Source organism: Venturia canescens, chromosome 1, assembly GCF_019457755.1.
Source record: "Venturia canescens isolate UGA chromosome 1, ASM1945775v1, whole genome shotgun sequence".
NCBI classification, from domain to species: Eukaryota; Metazoa; Arthropoda; class Insecta; order Hymenoptera; family Ichneumonidae; genus Venturia; species Venturia canescens.
The window spans coordinates 23,438,909-23,455,361 of NC_057421.1; the positions used below are offsets into that span (position 1 = coordinate 23,438,909).

The 16,453-nt window shown below is 38.1% G+C and overlaps 1 protein-coding gene across 11 annotated transcripts in view; it reads left to right on the forward strand.

Annotated features, from left to right (window-relative positions):
• The window catches only part of nAChRalpha4 (nicotinic acetylcholine receptor alpha4), a 154,245-nt gene that overhangs the window by 109,633 nt on the left and 28,159 nt on the right, over window positions 1-16,453 (forward strand). For all 11 annotated transcript variants that reach the window (XM_043426737.1, XM_043426704.1, XM_043426686.1 and 8 more), the window contains 2 exons: window positions 4,749-4,864; window positions 5,526-5,694. In XM_043426737.1, coding sequence (XP_043282672.1) covers window positions 4,749-4,864; window positions 5,526-5,694 — 285 coding nt within the window. The remainder of the gene's footprint in view (window positions 1-4,748; window positions 4,865-5,525; window positions 5,695-16,453) is intronic.

Here is a 16,453-nt window from a genome sequence, read left to right on the forward strand (position 1 = left end):
TCGAAAAAGTAGGGCGCATAGACTGCTTGCCAAGAGCGCGAGAAGCGGTCGAATCGTCCAGCGAAACGCTCTTGGACTCACCCTACGAAATGGCCATGTCTTCCACATACCTGTTGAGTAGCCTCTCGGGGCCTGTAAACTCTCGGTAACACTCGTAGTGTGGCCAACGGTATGAGTTTCTCACGGTTCGTGGGTGTAAGAGGATCTATTAATTTTTCTCGCACTTGAAAAAGGCGACGCGATCTAACGAATACAGCCAGCTTGGGCATGACCTAAAAATTGTGTTGCTTAACGTTTTTTTTTTATTTTATCAATTCGTAAGAGCGCTTCGAGAAACATGAATATTGAATGTAGCACATACAGAAACTTGTTGACGGATGTCTGTCGAGCTTTTCAATCAGCACCGAACTGATACAGGAAAAACACACTTTACCGCAATGCACCTGACGTTTTAATTGGATTTTCGTGTATATGTAACATTCAACCAAAATTCCATCGTGTCGTCGACGTTCACACTTGTATGGGCTATTCCATCTCTAATTAATATTCAGCCCCCTCGTCGATTTTCCTTTCAAAAAATAATTCTCCAAATATGGAGTTTCTCTCAATTTTTTGAACAAATGAGAACCCTTAAATGGAGAAAATGAGGAAGAACAATACAGTGAAAAACTGAAGGAATACACGAGCACAGCTGTGGGTCCTATCGAAGTTTGCAACGTCGGAGTCCAACGAAACGATCTAAAAAACACTCCAATAGTTCCAGCAACTCTTCAATTTCGTTCCCTGTCGAATTTACAATTCGTAAAAATTGATGAATTACAAATATTTTTTTCGTTCATTTCGTTGAACTACAACGTTGCAAACTTCAGCGTCGTCAAGGTAAAGAGCCTCGGGCGAGGCCAATGCTTGGATCGGTGAATGTTCAGCCATGCACTGTCTCGTGCATCAATCACCGAGCGGGGAGCACTTTTTTCTGGGTTTTTGATGGCTCCAACCAGCTGAAACTCGGTAAAAAGTTTTCCCAGTTTCCCTTGGGTCTTGTGCAAATGCGATGGGTAGTGAATCAGAGAAGCGTGATCGCGTGGACACCCGTCAGAGGGGTCGCGCAGCAACGAGAACAGTAAAGTGAGGGGAACAGTGAGAGCGAAGTGATGGGAAGAGCTTAAAAACCCCCTGAAAGGGCATACGCAGGGACGTTAAAAATATAAAAGATCTCAAATTAATAAATGATAGGAATATGTCGCGAGTAATTTCCATTGATCAAATAGAAACCGAAAGTTCGAGTTGTTGAAAAACATAAACAGTGCGTCGATTCTATATTTCGTATATAGCTTAACTGAAAAAGTTTTAAATCTGATAAAAATTCATATAAAAATAATCCGAGATATCGAATTTAAACGTGGGTACAGTTCGGCAGATCTCATTTCATACGGTCGTGATACGTGAATAAATATGATCTGGAAACGCGTAGCATATGAGAAATATGGAAAAAAAAGTGGTAAAAGGTAGAAAAGCAAATGGATCGTGATAAAAAAGATAGGAGGAGAAAAAAAAGAGGAAAAGAAAAAAAGGAATGTGTACAGAAGAGATGGGAGAAATAGATTTACTCGGAGGATTGCCGTTGCACAAGAGCAGAAAACTCGCACAGTGAAGAGTGAAGGAAATATCGAGGATGAGGAGAGAGAGAGAGGCCTAGTAGAAAAGACGTGAAAAAGACACTCGTCGAACGCCATTTCGATGTCAACTCACTCTCTCACGTCTATCGTTCGTAGTTGAGAATTTTGCGCGAAACCGCGCATAGGGAATACTGTCTGAAATATTGAACTCGTGACAGAAATGCTATTATATATCCATATATGAAGACGTATATACGTTTGCAATATGCGAGTACATGCCAATGACGCTCCATCCTGAAATAAGGTTGTCTCAACGCCGTTCTCTACTTTTCCTATAGTCCATGGTAAAGAGAGACTCTCTCTCTCTCTCTCTCTCTCTCTCTCTCTCTCTCTCTCTCTCTCTCTCTCTCTCTCTCTCTCTCTTTCATTTTTGGCACTCTTTACAGTCTGATATCACCTCAGCGTCTTCTCCTCACTTTCAAAGCCAAATTGTATAACCACATATGGTCGCAGGAAATCATGGACATGGACTAGGTTTGAATCATAAGTTTAATATCTGCAGTTCATGTTATTATTTTTTCTTTGACTTATGGATTTGTTTCTCTAAAGCTGCATCTGTACTTAGCTGTACCTTTAAACTTGGGTTTCTTTCTAACTTCACCTTAAGGAGGGTGGCTATGTTCGTCAAATTGATAAGAAATTGATCAAATTTGGTAATAATGTTCTTCAACATCAAGTGCGAAGACACAATTTTTTTTTAAATTTTCTTCTGCTTAGTTATCGAGTAATTACGGATTAAAGCAGATTTCTTATGCCCGGAATGTATACCTATATATATGGAAACGCTATGCTTATACACTTGAACTTTAGTGATCAATTACTCGATAACTGTACAGAAGAAAAATCTTAAAAAATTTGTACTGTCAAATTTGGCCCTAAAGAATATGTTCACCAAATTTTATTAAATTCTTATCATTTTGAAATTTTTAATGTATTTAACATGGTTTAGCATGGCAACATTGTATCGTCGGTAGCCACCCTCCTTAAATCTTATCTAAAATCTCAGCTTCAGTTTTGTATATTCTATCTTATTATTCGATAGGTATAAGTTGTGTCGGTTATGATTATTATTAACTACAATCAATCATCAAATAATTCTTTCAGTTCTTTTCCTTTGTGACTATTACAGTTAGATCTGAAAATTTTTTAGTTTCACAGTTTTTTGTTTATTTTATGTTTGTTTTTAATTCTATTTTTATTTTCAAACTTTGTATTGTTTTAATATCATTGCTCCAAAGGCAGCTAGGGCACAATAAAGCATCATCATCATCATCATCATCATCTCTCTCTCTTTTTCTCTTTCTCTCCGTTGCAGTCTGTGGTATACGAGAAAAGCGATAATCGGAATGGACGTTGTTCTGTCGTCCAGTGCGACCAATTTCGCAATCGTGTTATCAAGTAATTTGTGAAATCTGAACATTGAAGTATTGAATTAGATTGCAAATGCTATTACCAGGGCACAGTGTGACTGTAAGCAAACGTGAAAAAAACCGTCGTAACAATTCAACAGGAAACCGTTGACTGAAGTTTTTCTCTGGTCAATGAATCTTCGTAATTGAGGCCGGAGATATGGAGATTTTTTATTTTATTCCCAGTAGTGTCCCCAGTCCTCGTAGATGAGTCCAATTGTGAGGCATTGATTAGGAATTTATAGGAAATCTCGCGATACGAAGTACGAATAATGAGACGAAATACTCTCAATATTCAGATCAGATTACTTAATTACGTATCACGTGCCATCCGTCGGGATACGTCGTACATGGAACAGGAAGTAGTGCGTGGATCGGTACACACGACTTGAATCAGTCGCCGGAACAAAAGCCTCATTGTTTCACATTCTCATTGCTATTTCAACGTCCAATGGAGTATCGGGAGCACCATCTATTTCGATAATATGTGATGAGCAAATCTAGTACGTATCGCGAGGGTGTGTTCAGGCTATTCGGTCCGAATAATTCCGCCGTGGACCACCGCCGAAATCAGAAAGTTGCTATTCGAATTCGATCACGATTGGCCCCAACAATGCGTGACTAAATTTTCATATTACTCATATCGCATTTCCGTTCATATCAATACATTTCGAGCGTATCCATTTGTACTGTTCTCACACAACAGAGGAAAACTGAATTCGATAAAATAAGGCCCAAACGACTTTTTTGACGATACCTTTATTAACATTTAATGAAAAATTGTTTTTCCTTTTTTACTGCAAATTAGAACAAATTAATATCGAAATAAGTATTTCGAATTATTTTAAAAAACAGAAGGATTGGATGTTTTTTTTAATAATTTGAAAACACATTACTTTGAATATCTCTTTGGATTGGTATCGTGCTATGCAAACCATTCTTATGGCTGCTACGACGATCGAACGAGCTCGTTCGAGATTATTTAGATACGTTTTATCATGCCTCGTGTGTTCACAGCCGTTCATAACCGGATCTGATAAATATATCATACGTTATCTTCATAATTGTTATTATTATTATTATTATTGTCATTGTCATTATTATCATATTATGAATATGTATTATTTATGATCGTTGTGATTTTCTTAGCGCCATGCTTCAAAAAGTCTGTATGACAACTACACGTTGTGCCTGCGGAAGCTGTGTGGACATCTCTGTGCCTTAAAGCCTGTCTCGTGTGTTACGTTTTCTTTCGTTATGTTTAATTAATGTTATTGTTATTATTATTATTGTTAATTGAAGAATTTTACGGATGATGATGGTTCTTAACGTTATTTAATACGATGACAATGCGAGCGTATTTAAACATAAATTTATTTGATGCATTATAGAGAGACATAATTTATCGAGCATTTACCTTAGTGAATCGCAATCAGACATTTATTATCCGTATTGTTATTGTATTTTTAATAAGTGGATAGTTGAGATAAACCTTTGATAAAAAAAATACGCTTCAAAGGAATATTATGGCGTTCGCATTTTCAACCCCGCTGATCGTGCGACCATTTTTACTATTTGAGCGAATTTTTTTGATCATACAACAGTTGCCCCCATTGAATATCAGAATTTAATTAACTTGCTACTCCCGATGTGATGAACGCAGGTTGATCTGAGACACATGGATGAAAAAACGGGTAGCAACGTCGTCGACGTGGGCGTCGACCTGTCCGAGTTCTACATGTCTGTGGAATGGGACATTCTGGAAGTGCCTGCCGTTAGGTTCGTATCTTATTTTCTGAGCTTTTTTCGTCCCTCTACTTCCAATCCAGTCGTCCAACTGCACTCCCTCAATTTCTGCATTTCTCGATGTGAAAAAGAAAAATCTGCAAATTGTTATTAGGCGAATATTTTTCAACCCATCTGCCTTATAGTTCAGCTCCAATATTCAATCTCGTTGCTCATTAAGTCGTTCTATATCAAATTTAATTGGTTTTTATTTTAATCGTATTCTCAGTAGTCATTTTGAAAAAAATAACTCGCCATTGGACATCGCGAGTAAGGAAAATGTCCAGTGGATAACTGAACACAGCTTTGAGATTGAAGATTGTGCTGGTGAGGTCGAGGATGCAATTGACAAAAATTTATCACGACCTGTCGATATCTATTGATCGATTGACCCCCCAGCTCTGTCAGGCCTTCCGTAGCCCGCGTTATTTTTAGTATTCTACAGAAGAAAATGTAAACTCCTTGATGTAATTTTTTCGCCTGAAATACCACGACGAGTTACCCCCGTAATAGAGGTTAATGGAATTTTCCGGACGAATTTGCTGATGCAACCGACTGCTCACAGTCCCGAAAAAATGTTCTTTCTCGGCTACTCTGTATTTTCAAAAACATCACGTTTCGTCGAACGGTGAATGATCGTTGAATTGCTTTTCAGAAACGAGAAATTCTACACGTGCTGTGACGAGCCTTATCTCGACATAACTTTCAACATAACGATGCGGAGAAAAACTCTATTCTACACCGTCAATATCATCATCCCCTGCATGGGAATCTCGTTTCTCACGGTATTGACATTTTACCTGCCCAGTGACAGCGGTGAAAAGGTAAGTGAGTCACTGAACAAATCACTAGAACCAACTATCATTTCCCCCGGAAACCAATGTCAATCACGAGATAATATTATTCATTACATTGGTGAAGCAGAGACAACGAAAATCCATATTCGATGCGTTTTTTTCTCACAAGTTAAATGATGAACGCGTACTCAAGTTTTTTTATCGCACGATCAACTTCATTCACCAAATATGAAAAGTCTCTTGAAATTTCAATGGAAGCAAAACGTTTGAAAGACTGGCAGTTATTAAGGGCAAAAAATCAACGAGTTTATCTGATAAAACAGGAAAATGAGTATAAACGAACCAGAATAAATGCCTGAAACCCGAAGTACGTGAAATAACGTTATATTTCATAGTACCGTCAAAGATTACTTCTTCATGGACAGTTTTCTAATGGATATGAAGGGTAGCATTAACCACAAAGTATAGAATTCGTGTCACGTAGCAACGAGGAGAGACAAAAAAAGGCGAGTGGCCGAAGGTTATTTTTTTTCTTCGACATAGCAAAAATGCTCGAGCCCTTTTCGTTGGTCACTGTTCGAGTTTGTGATACGCTAGGAGCAGAACAATAACGTCGATACCCGAGAGAGATTCGTGATATTGTGTCGTTACGTATATACGTTGAGCGTGAGGGATAAAATTTTTATTACGGTGTTACACCTATGGAAGAACAAAATGTCAAGACTTTGTGTATGCGAATAAAAAGTAAAACGAGTAAATAAACGTGTACGCATCCATAAAGTTAGTGTAAACAAAAAGGGCATAACGTGGATAACGAAAACATGTAAAATGATATGGGTTATGGCAATTTAGAATATCAGCACTCTCAAATCGCATAACGACCCGCGTACATATGTGTGTGCAACGTTTAATACATGATTTATATATAAATATAGAAGAAAAGCGTTAAACAACGTAGCAGCCAATTCACCGCGTTACCTAATCCATTTACGTCACATCGGTGCTGGCTAAGCGAGTCAGGTGCCTCGTTAACTCTTGGTGCCACCGGCACATTTATGTCGGGAGAGCCCTCTGAACGCCATGAGAAGTCATGCACTTCGCTTTCCTCTATCCATTTATCTCTTTCTCCCTGTTTCCCTATTTCTCTGTTTCCCTGTTTCCCTGTTTCGCTTTCCCTCCCCCTCTCTCTCTTTCTCTGCCTCGCTCTGCCCCTTCCTCCGTCAATCTTCATAGGAACGAAAATTATTCACGAAATTCAACCCCCAAGTGTATACAGTTTCTATTACCAAGAATAGAGAAACGATTAAACTTCGCCGGTACGCGCGCCTATTAATTCGTCTCGCACCTGCCCTGTAACACTAAAGATTATTAGAATGCATAACTTTATTCTGTTCTCTCGTATAGCTTTGTGGTCCAAAATTTGCATTCTCTCGCACATTTATAATAATGCTTTTGTTATTGATCCACAGCCAGACCTCATTTGAAACGTCAATTTTGCAATGATAAAACCCCAGCGTGAATCATAAAAACTTTATGTGAGTACGTTGGAAAAATCATGATGACTTTTTCCGTACATTACTGCAGTCGTAATTCACTGAAATTTAAAAATTATTATTCGAAGATTATAATCGTCGCGGATACGCTGAAAATTCGTTTAAATAGATTGAAACTTTGGACATTTAATCGCGCAATGATAATAAGTCCTTCATGAGATCAAAATATACAGATCATGCACACGGATTATCGAGAACGTTTTCGCTAAAATTTCATTTACATAACAACACACAATACTCGATATTTTAACGATGGTTTATAATTTTTTAGCATTATTGTTATTTTGAGCGAATTATCGAGTATCGCATTGTCATATGCTTATTAAGGTTGACCTATCGCAAACTTCATTATTAGATACAAACGTGATATTTTTTTATCTGATCGTTAAAGTGCACAGGGAAGCTTCTGCAAATTATTTGGGCGCACCATCGACTAGTTATAATAATAAATTATCGATAAAATTTAGAAATTTAACACACCGATTTCAGCGCCATGAACAAATCATTTTCCCGATTAGATATGTTTTTAAAAAAAATTCTCAAATGTTAAAAAAATGATACGGATCACTGTTGAATAAAAAAAATTAGGTTTGCCGAACAATTAAAATAAAAATCTTCGATTTAGCTGAGTAATTACGCGGTGTGTCGTCGTCTTCTCCTACTACCGTTCTGGCTGCGTAGACGTGGCAACGCTGTATAACCTCGAATAACACGGAACGGATTCGAATCTGTGAACTATCAAACTGTTTTCATTGAATAGTGGAATTGAGGCTTCATATCCGAGACACATAATGCTAGGAAAAATAAATTTGTTTGAAGAAAATGTTTCTTGTCAAGCCGAACATCGTGTCGATCCATGGTCAAACATAACCTCCTCGCACAAAGCGATGGTAAATGGTAAGCAAACGAGACAGCGTTGCTTGCCATATTTATTAGGGGTATGGCTGATTGGACGACGTGAGTCAAATCAGAATGACATTAAAAAGCTTCATAATAAATAATGTTCCATAAATCATCACGACACATACTTGAAAAATCATGGATTTCCATTATACCGATAAAATAATATTTAAACCACCATCTACATAGTTAATTTAAAGTTTTCAAAGTAGGGTGTCTCTTGGCTAGCTCCTGCGACAGGTCAACCTTAAAACACTTTTCCTTGTTCTGTTCCCAACTCACGATTTTTTGATCTGTCAAATAATCTGATACTAACCTGTTCAACTCCCACTGAGCATAAATCCACCTTGCATCTTCCACAAATACGTTTTATACAGCCAACCAAAAACTCTGATCATACGTCATTGAATTTTCATAAAAAAGGATTAAAAAGGAACGTACAAAATGAAGCGAGATTTAAAGATACGTGCAACAATATTCATGACAGCGTGGGGTGTAAGAGTGAAAAGACAGAGAATTAGTTACCTCCCCCTCACGTCTGCCAGTCTCGTTATTTTCCTCTTATCTAGCCGGCGGGGATAACATGCGATCTCTCTCGCTCTCCCATTCTCTCTTTCTCTCCGCTATCTCTATCTCCTCCATCTCGGTGCCTTTGCCCCATGTCCTTGCCCGTGTGTAGGTGGGCTCGAACTATTTTTCATTTCCCAGTCGGGCTTTTGCCCCTATCACCTTTCGTTGGAAAAAGCCTCTCGGGCCTCCCGCATTCCTGTCCCTACGTACCTCGTCGCATCTTCCTTCTCTCGTCGTTATGCAGCCTTGTTTCCTCTAAGCCTGTCGCCCTTTACCTCCCCCCCTCGTGACGTTGTCGCTCATTCGTTTTGTCGGCAAAAAATGTTGCTTTGTGCTAACTACTCGCTCGTCTGACGTTAACACAACTCCCATATGCTGTAAGCATGCCTGCTAGTCCACGTGGATGAACATGAAGAAAATCCATGGAATGACATCACACTGATTGTTAAAAATAAAACCTTCGGGGAATCTGCAACTCCAAGCAGATAAATTTCTTTTGATAAACAGTATGATAGTATTGATTTCACTGCATTCTACATCCACTGTTGTATATTCGCTCATTTATTCGATGCCAACTCCGAATGCCTTTGATTAGAGATAAAAATATCTTGAAATTCGATGTTTCGTAGAAACGATGTCGTAAACCAATGCAAAAATGTGATTCGAGAATACTCGACTGTAGGGAGCTATAAAATTCACGACCTTCGCAAAAAAAAGTCTTTTTACGTATATCTTAGAGAGGAAAAAATGCCGAGTCACCCTTCTACGGAGGTCAAATTTCCTATCGGGGCCAGAACCCTTTTTTCGCGTCAACGGCAATCACCGCTCTTGCCCGTAATCCCCTGTCCACTACACGACGAAATATCCAGTAGCTTGACGAACATGGAGGGCGAAAGAATTTATCAGCAAACAAGACTCGAGATTGAAGTACTTCGCAAGGGGATTTTTTTTTCGATAGTAATCTCAAGCTAAACCCTGACTCAGAAATGTATTTGGGAACACCGAGCAATATTCCAAGTGTCATTTTCTCCCAAATGCTCACTGGCCACTTCATCCTGTCAAGTGGTTGTTCGAAAAGACGAAAAAAAAAATCACGACGAAAATGATAATCTCGTTGTTACAACATGTCGCGTTACCTAAAAGCTGAAATTTCAACACTTCAGCGGCCATCTTTACACAACCTGAATTTTGAACCTAAGTGACCTTCCTCGTACCTATAAGAACCTACTGAGTGTAGCGAGGCATTTTATGGCCTGACAGGGGAAGGGAAAGAGAGAGAGAGAAATATCAGGGGAGGGTTCAATGCCCCAAGCTTCCAACGCGCTTGCAATTAAGCAACTATATGTTGCGAAAAGTTTTCGCCCGCAAAAGATCCCAAGAGTTGAATGAAATTCCGTAGTTAAACTAAAAACATACAGATTAATTCTGTGACTTGCTCAATGAAAAAGTTTCCCTTCGAGTTTTCCATATTCCTCAATAGCTTTGCTTTTACCAAGTTTTTAAAAGTGTTCTCAAAATTTTACCAAATAAAGAGAAAGGAGAGAGAAATGGAGAGTTGAGAATTCAATTGAAAAATAGAAAGAAGAAAAACGAATTTTTTTACATTTGAAAGATCGACGTACATCCCATAGACTCTTGATCGTTTCAGTGATAAAATGCATCACATCGATGCAAGTGGAATGTACGAAGAGGAGTCTTGATGGATTTAATATGCTGATTCACCCTGCGCTCATCAATATTCAAGTGTTGCGAATCCACGCGTCGCTACGCTCATCGTCAGCGAAACACATTATCAATTTTCCATCGCACATTCGTTTATCATTGAGATTGCACTTTTTTTCAATCGTACAGTTCTCCGACTGCTACGCGTTCTCGCACAAAGCCACGATTTATCCATCATATTTATCAATTCACTTTTCATTCTCCGTCGCCTCGCTAATGCAAAATCTCTTTTTATTCGAGACTTTATTTCCACGTACCATTGATTACCCAACTAAAATAGTAAATTATTTTACAATTGTTCATAAAATTTCGTGATGACTGAAACACATGAACATAGAAACACGAATTAAATGCTTTTACGACTTCAAAAAAAAATACATAAAATCCTAATTATTGATAACTGTAATGGAAAAACTTGGCTCACCGGACGGCCGATCTTATTGCGCACTCTGAAAGCTGACTCTCTCGCTCTCCGTTTCTTTCTTCTTTTCTAGTCTCTTTGCTCTCTCAACTTATCTACCTCGGTAGCGTTTCTTTTTCAAAGTAGCCATTAAACACGAGTTTCTCATCATGGTGGTTCACCAAGAAGCCGGTCGTGTTGGTCAGAGTGGAATATTGACCCATCCTTCATCGACCCTCGGTACTTGTGAGTGTCGTAACACTTCGCATAAGGGCTGTAGAAGGACGGTGAGAGGGTGAAATGTTCTTTAGCTGGTCTCAGAAGCATATCTTTTTACGATGTACAGAAAGCAAGCAAGTGAGAAAGGTCTAGATCCGCTGCGGAGAAGACATTGGCCAGTCGACGTTGAGAAGAGTCGAGGGCTTGATGAGCGAAACGCGAGAACAAAAAAGCATCTCCACTCCACGTCAATTGCTCAGAGTTGTTGTTTACTCGAGATCTATCCAACGTACAAAAAAAGAGAATCAAATTCGAGTCTCTTCCGGGCGTTGCATTAAAAAAAGCTCTTCCGACCTGAACACATTCCCGTCCAATGATTCCGCAAACTCTCGAGGTGTATTGATTCTTTGCTGAAGTTTTCAATCCTCTTCGAATTCAATTCTCATTATTATTAATTTTTCAGTAGGCACTGATGCGTTCATGCGTAAATACGAAATATAAAAAAACCAAATGAACGAATTCCCTTAGAAACATCACCGGAAAATATTGATTACCTCTGCGAGGCGCCGAACATAAAATACTCGAGATTAATAACGTCACCCAGAAGACAATTTATCGTAGATTCAATATTTACGTAGACACACGATTTTGTACTGATGGCATATCGTTCTCTGATTTCGTACTTTTGAGCAATGAAAATCACTGGGTTTCATGAGAAAGCGAGGCTTGTTCAGCCTGTCCGCAAATCGTTTGGCACCCAATTTGCTTCCATCACTAAATTCTTGGGTATTCATACACATAAGTTCCTGCGGATTAAGAAAAAAGTGACTTTCTTGATTTTTTTCTGACAAAAAATAAAATGTTTATTGAAAAGCTGCAAAGGACATTCATTAGTACATATGTTCATGTACTTGTACCATTCTTTTCATCAAAAAATTTCTCAAAATGGCGAAACTCCAGCTGTATTCCAGCAGCACCTTTTTTTGAGCATCAGTTGCGATGGACATGATGATAACTAAAAAACTATTAATCCGATCCATACCAAATTTATACCGTTTATTTATTACAATGATAGCTTGAGCCTGGACGAATGATTTGTAAAAATTTTGATTTAAAAAAAATAGCGACAGTTTTAACAGAAAATTCATTTTTTGAGGTGCTAAATTTTTCGTTTTTTTGTTACAATCTTTCTTTCTAACAAAATACGAAATCCTTCGTCCAGGATCTAGCCATTATGATATTCGCGTTGACGGAAAATGATTCCCTTCATAATTTTATCTCAAAATACTTTCCAGTTACCGAATCCATTGTGACATTTCAGTTTTTTTGTTGGGAAATATGAATTTTTGAATGCTCGCTGCGCGCAGCACCAGGTCCTTGAGGAGCAAAGTCAGGAAAATTTACGAATGAATTTAGCACCGAATACCTTAAAGCTTTCTTTTATTAGCTTCCTTTTGTAAGGAAATAACGTTTGGAGTATGAAAAAACATGTGTACTCACTTTTATTTTGTGATAACTAAAGCACCTTTTCACACAACGCCAACTCAACATGAAACGCCGATTTCATATTGATATTTTTGATGAGTTAGAGCAGTTTATCTCTTGGTTTAGGAGTATCTATGGTGCAATCTAACCTTGCTTGATGGAAATTGGCAGTTAGAACCCCGACCTTACCGACCGATGCAGTTTTATTGGGTCTGCTGGAAGCGCGTGTTGCGTAGAAGCAACATACGATCCGAGAGGGTTAAACAAGTGGTATAAACTTGGAGTGAATCCGATCCATATACCAAAAAGTCCACCGCAGAGTTATTTTTCAAAAAAGACGATTCTCATATAATCGCGTTTAAAGATTCAAGTATTAGACGACCGCGCGCGCACCGGATGGTCGGTTGACATACCCATATAGCTACGAATCTAATGCTCCGATCTTTATGAAATTTTGTGAGAATATTCTTCAGACATTGTATTCGAAGAATATCTAATAAAAAAAAAACCGATTTTTCCGCCCATCACAAGTGTGTGTATAAGCCCTTAATCTTCGGTATTTATGTACTTGGAAAGTGAAGCGAAAACAAAAGAAAATGGAATTTCAAATGTTCCTTCTCGAGGCATTTCGTCTTTATTTTCTGGGCACGCTGACTTTATAAAAACCTGGCTCATCTCCGAGAAACATTCTCATCGATAACTTACGTGCAATATTCATCGTGAACACCAAGACTCCAAAGTGAGCAATTAAATGAAAAATAACACGATTGCAATCGTTCATTACGATGATTAATTACAGAAACTTTCCGCTCTGCGTTGATCGTGAAACGAGACAGTAACTACGCAACCGTTACATTTTTCATTGTACCTGCGCCCATGAATTTTTTAAATCTGCCTCCTCTGTTACTCGCATTTTTTAAGTCCGTGGTTAAATATTAAAAAGCATCCTGCCTTTGCGGCTGTGCTGGGTGAAAAATTGTCCGTGTAGTTTTAAAAATACAGACTAAAAAGTGTTGTGATGCGAATACTTGCTTTTTGTTCTCATTGGCATGAGTGCAGAAAAACGAGCATTCTTCATTCGATTCGTTGCATCGATTCCACATGGATTCCAAGAGCCACTCTCGCCCGGCCTGTTTATCCAATAGCGTTCCATATCGGGTTGATGATCACAATACGCTCTCGGCAACAAAGCATGCAAAGCTGTATTACTGCTGTTATCTCTATTTCCTGCTTTCGGATCGGAAGAGTCAAGGAAAAAACGAGACTAACGTATGGTACGTAGTTTTCCGACTTCATCCCTCGAGGTTTCGATAACAACAACAGTTCAGTAAAAAAACAAAAAAAAATCCCTAATAATTTTGGAGCCATCGAGGCTCCAAATAAATTGTTAACTAACGAATTTAATGTTGAATAACGAACGATCCGCACGAATGTTTGGAATTTCGTTCCCTTTTCCAATTACTTGAAATATTGTGAAAAGGACAGCACTCGAGTTGTCAACATCTGCGAGAATTTTGAGCACCAAAGCTTTCGCCATTTCCACTTCACATCATTTACTCCCAGATTCCCAGATCGAAACGTTTCCAGGGCTTCTTTATTCAACGACTTCATTTTGTTTTATTTATTTCTTTACTATAACACCGTCAATGTTATTTCCTGAGTGGAATCAAAATGGTGAATATCGATTCACCATTAATATAAACGCGAACGTGGCAATTGAGACATCGGCGAGGATCTGAGCAAGTGAAAGGGTACGCGAGGATCCGAGCACGCTGGCAAATAAAATGGATGACAATTTTCATCAGTGTACTCTCCCGTCCCCTCCCACATCGATACTCCCATCTTTACTAATACCATTCAACTTTCTCCCCGCTTCATTTGTCTCTTCAAGTACACGTGTACGTATGTATGTATTTATGCAGCAGAGAATTTTCGATCGATGACGCTTTCCCACGCACGCGGATTTCCACCCGGGCGCCATCTACGGCTCTCTCGTCTATCCATTTGTCTCATTTATCAAAATGAATGGATTTACCAAGCCCGTTTCGGGGAAATTTACGTCGGCCAGTGCCACCCCTCAGCTGTGATTCCCATGAGAACTATCGGGGCTGTATTTCAGGATCCCTCGCTTGTTTTTCCATTCCATTTCCTCTCGACCCTTTCTTCTTTCCTTTCCGCATCTTTCCTCGTCTTTCTCCCAAGTTTTATGATTGTCTCCCAATTTTCTATAACACCCGCTACAAAATGTCGCACGAACCGATCCAACTTCCGCGCTCTTTCTTATTTTATTTCTCCTCCTCTCTCTCTCTTTCTTGGCTCATGGTGCGTTTCCCTTCCAGGCAATAAATACAAATTTGCTCTCGCGAGTTTCGCATCCCTGATGCGAAAACCTGTACACCGGTAGACCGTCGTTAAATTCTACCATCCTCGTATCTCGTTCTTATCTCACTACGACACGAGACAATGGGAATGAATGAGAAAAATCGCACAACAATGTGTCACGTTCTTGTCCCCATAATAATGGCCTTTTTTTCTCTACAATATTCGCTTGAATTTCGAAAGAGAGCGAGGACTCACGTTCAAAAACGATCGGGAAATGAATCAGCGAGAATGCATCTTACAAATCAAGAAACTGCCTTCAAACATTTTTTTTTCGATTTTTGCGATTTTCGAAAAATTTCAAAATTTTCGAATCTCGGAATTTTTTCATGGTCTACTGCCTTCCAAGTTTTTTTTTCGATTTTTGCGATTTTCGAAAAATTTCAAAATTTTCGAATCTCGGAATTTCTTCATGGTCTACTGCCTTCGAAAATCTTTTTTTTTTATTTTTGTGATTTTCGAAAAATTTAAACATTTTCGAATCTCGAAATTTTTTCATAGTCTAATGCCTTCAAAAATTTTTTTTCGATTTCTGCGATTTTCGAAAAATTTGAAAATTTTTTCATGGTCTACTGCCTTTGAATATCTTTTTTTTCGATTTTTGCGATTTTCCAAAAATTAAAAAATTTTCGAATCTCGGAATTTCTTCATGGTCTACTGCCTTCAAAAATTTTTTTTTCGATTTTTGCGATTTTCCAAAAATTTAAAAATTTTCGAATCTCGGAATTTCTTAATGGTCTACTGCCTTCGAAAATCTTTTTTTTTATTTTTGTGATTTTCGAAAAATTTAAACATTTTCGAATCTCGGAATTTTTTCATAGTCTAATGCCTTCAAACATTTTTTTTTCGATTTCTGCGATTTTCGAAAAATTTGAAAATTTTTTCATGGTCTACTGCCTTTGAAAATCTTTTTTTTCGATTTTTGCGATTTTCCAAAAATTAAAAAATTTTCGAATCTCGGAATTTTTTCATAGTCTAATGCCTTCAATTTTTTTTTTCAATTTCTGTGATTTTAGAAATTTTTCGAATCTCGGAATTTTTACATGGTCTACCACCTTTGAAAATCTTTTATTTCGATTTTTGCGGTTTTCGAAAAATTTCAAAATTTTCGAACCTCGGAATTTCTTCATGGTCTACTGCCTTCGAAAATCTTTTTTTTTATTTTTGTGATTTTCGAAAAATTTAAACATTTTCGAATCTCGGAATTTTTTCATAGTCTAATGCCTTCAAAATTTTTTTTTTCAATTTCTGTGATTTCAGAAATATTTCAAAATTTTCGAATCTCAGAATTTCTTCATGGTCTACTGCCTTCCAAGTTTTTTTTTTCGATTTTTGCGATTTTCGAAATCAAGTAAAATAATTTATTATTGAACACCTAACAATACTGTGAGATCATGACCTGCTTTCCTTTTATAGGAACCCTATCACATGTCTCCGTGAAACCTACCGGCCCTAAGGTTGTTGCTAAATCTTTTTAAAGGGTGGGGGGTAGGAGACGAAGCTCCTATGCTAATAAATTGAGTGACGTTAGCAACGCCACCTTAGATACTGAATGATT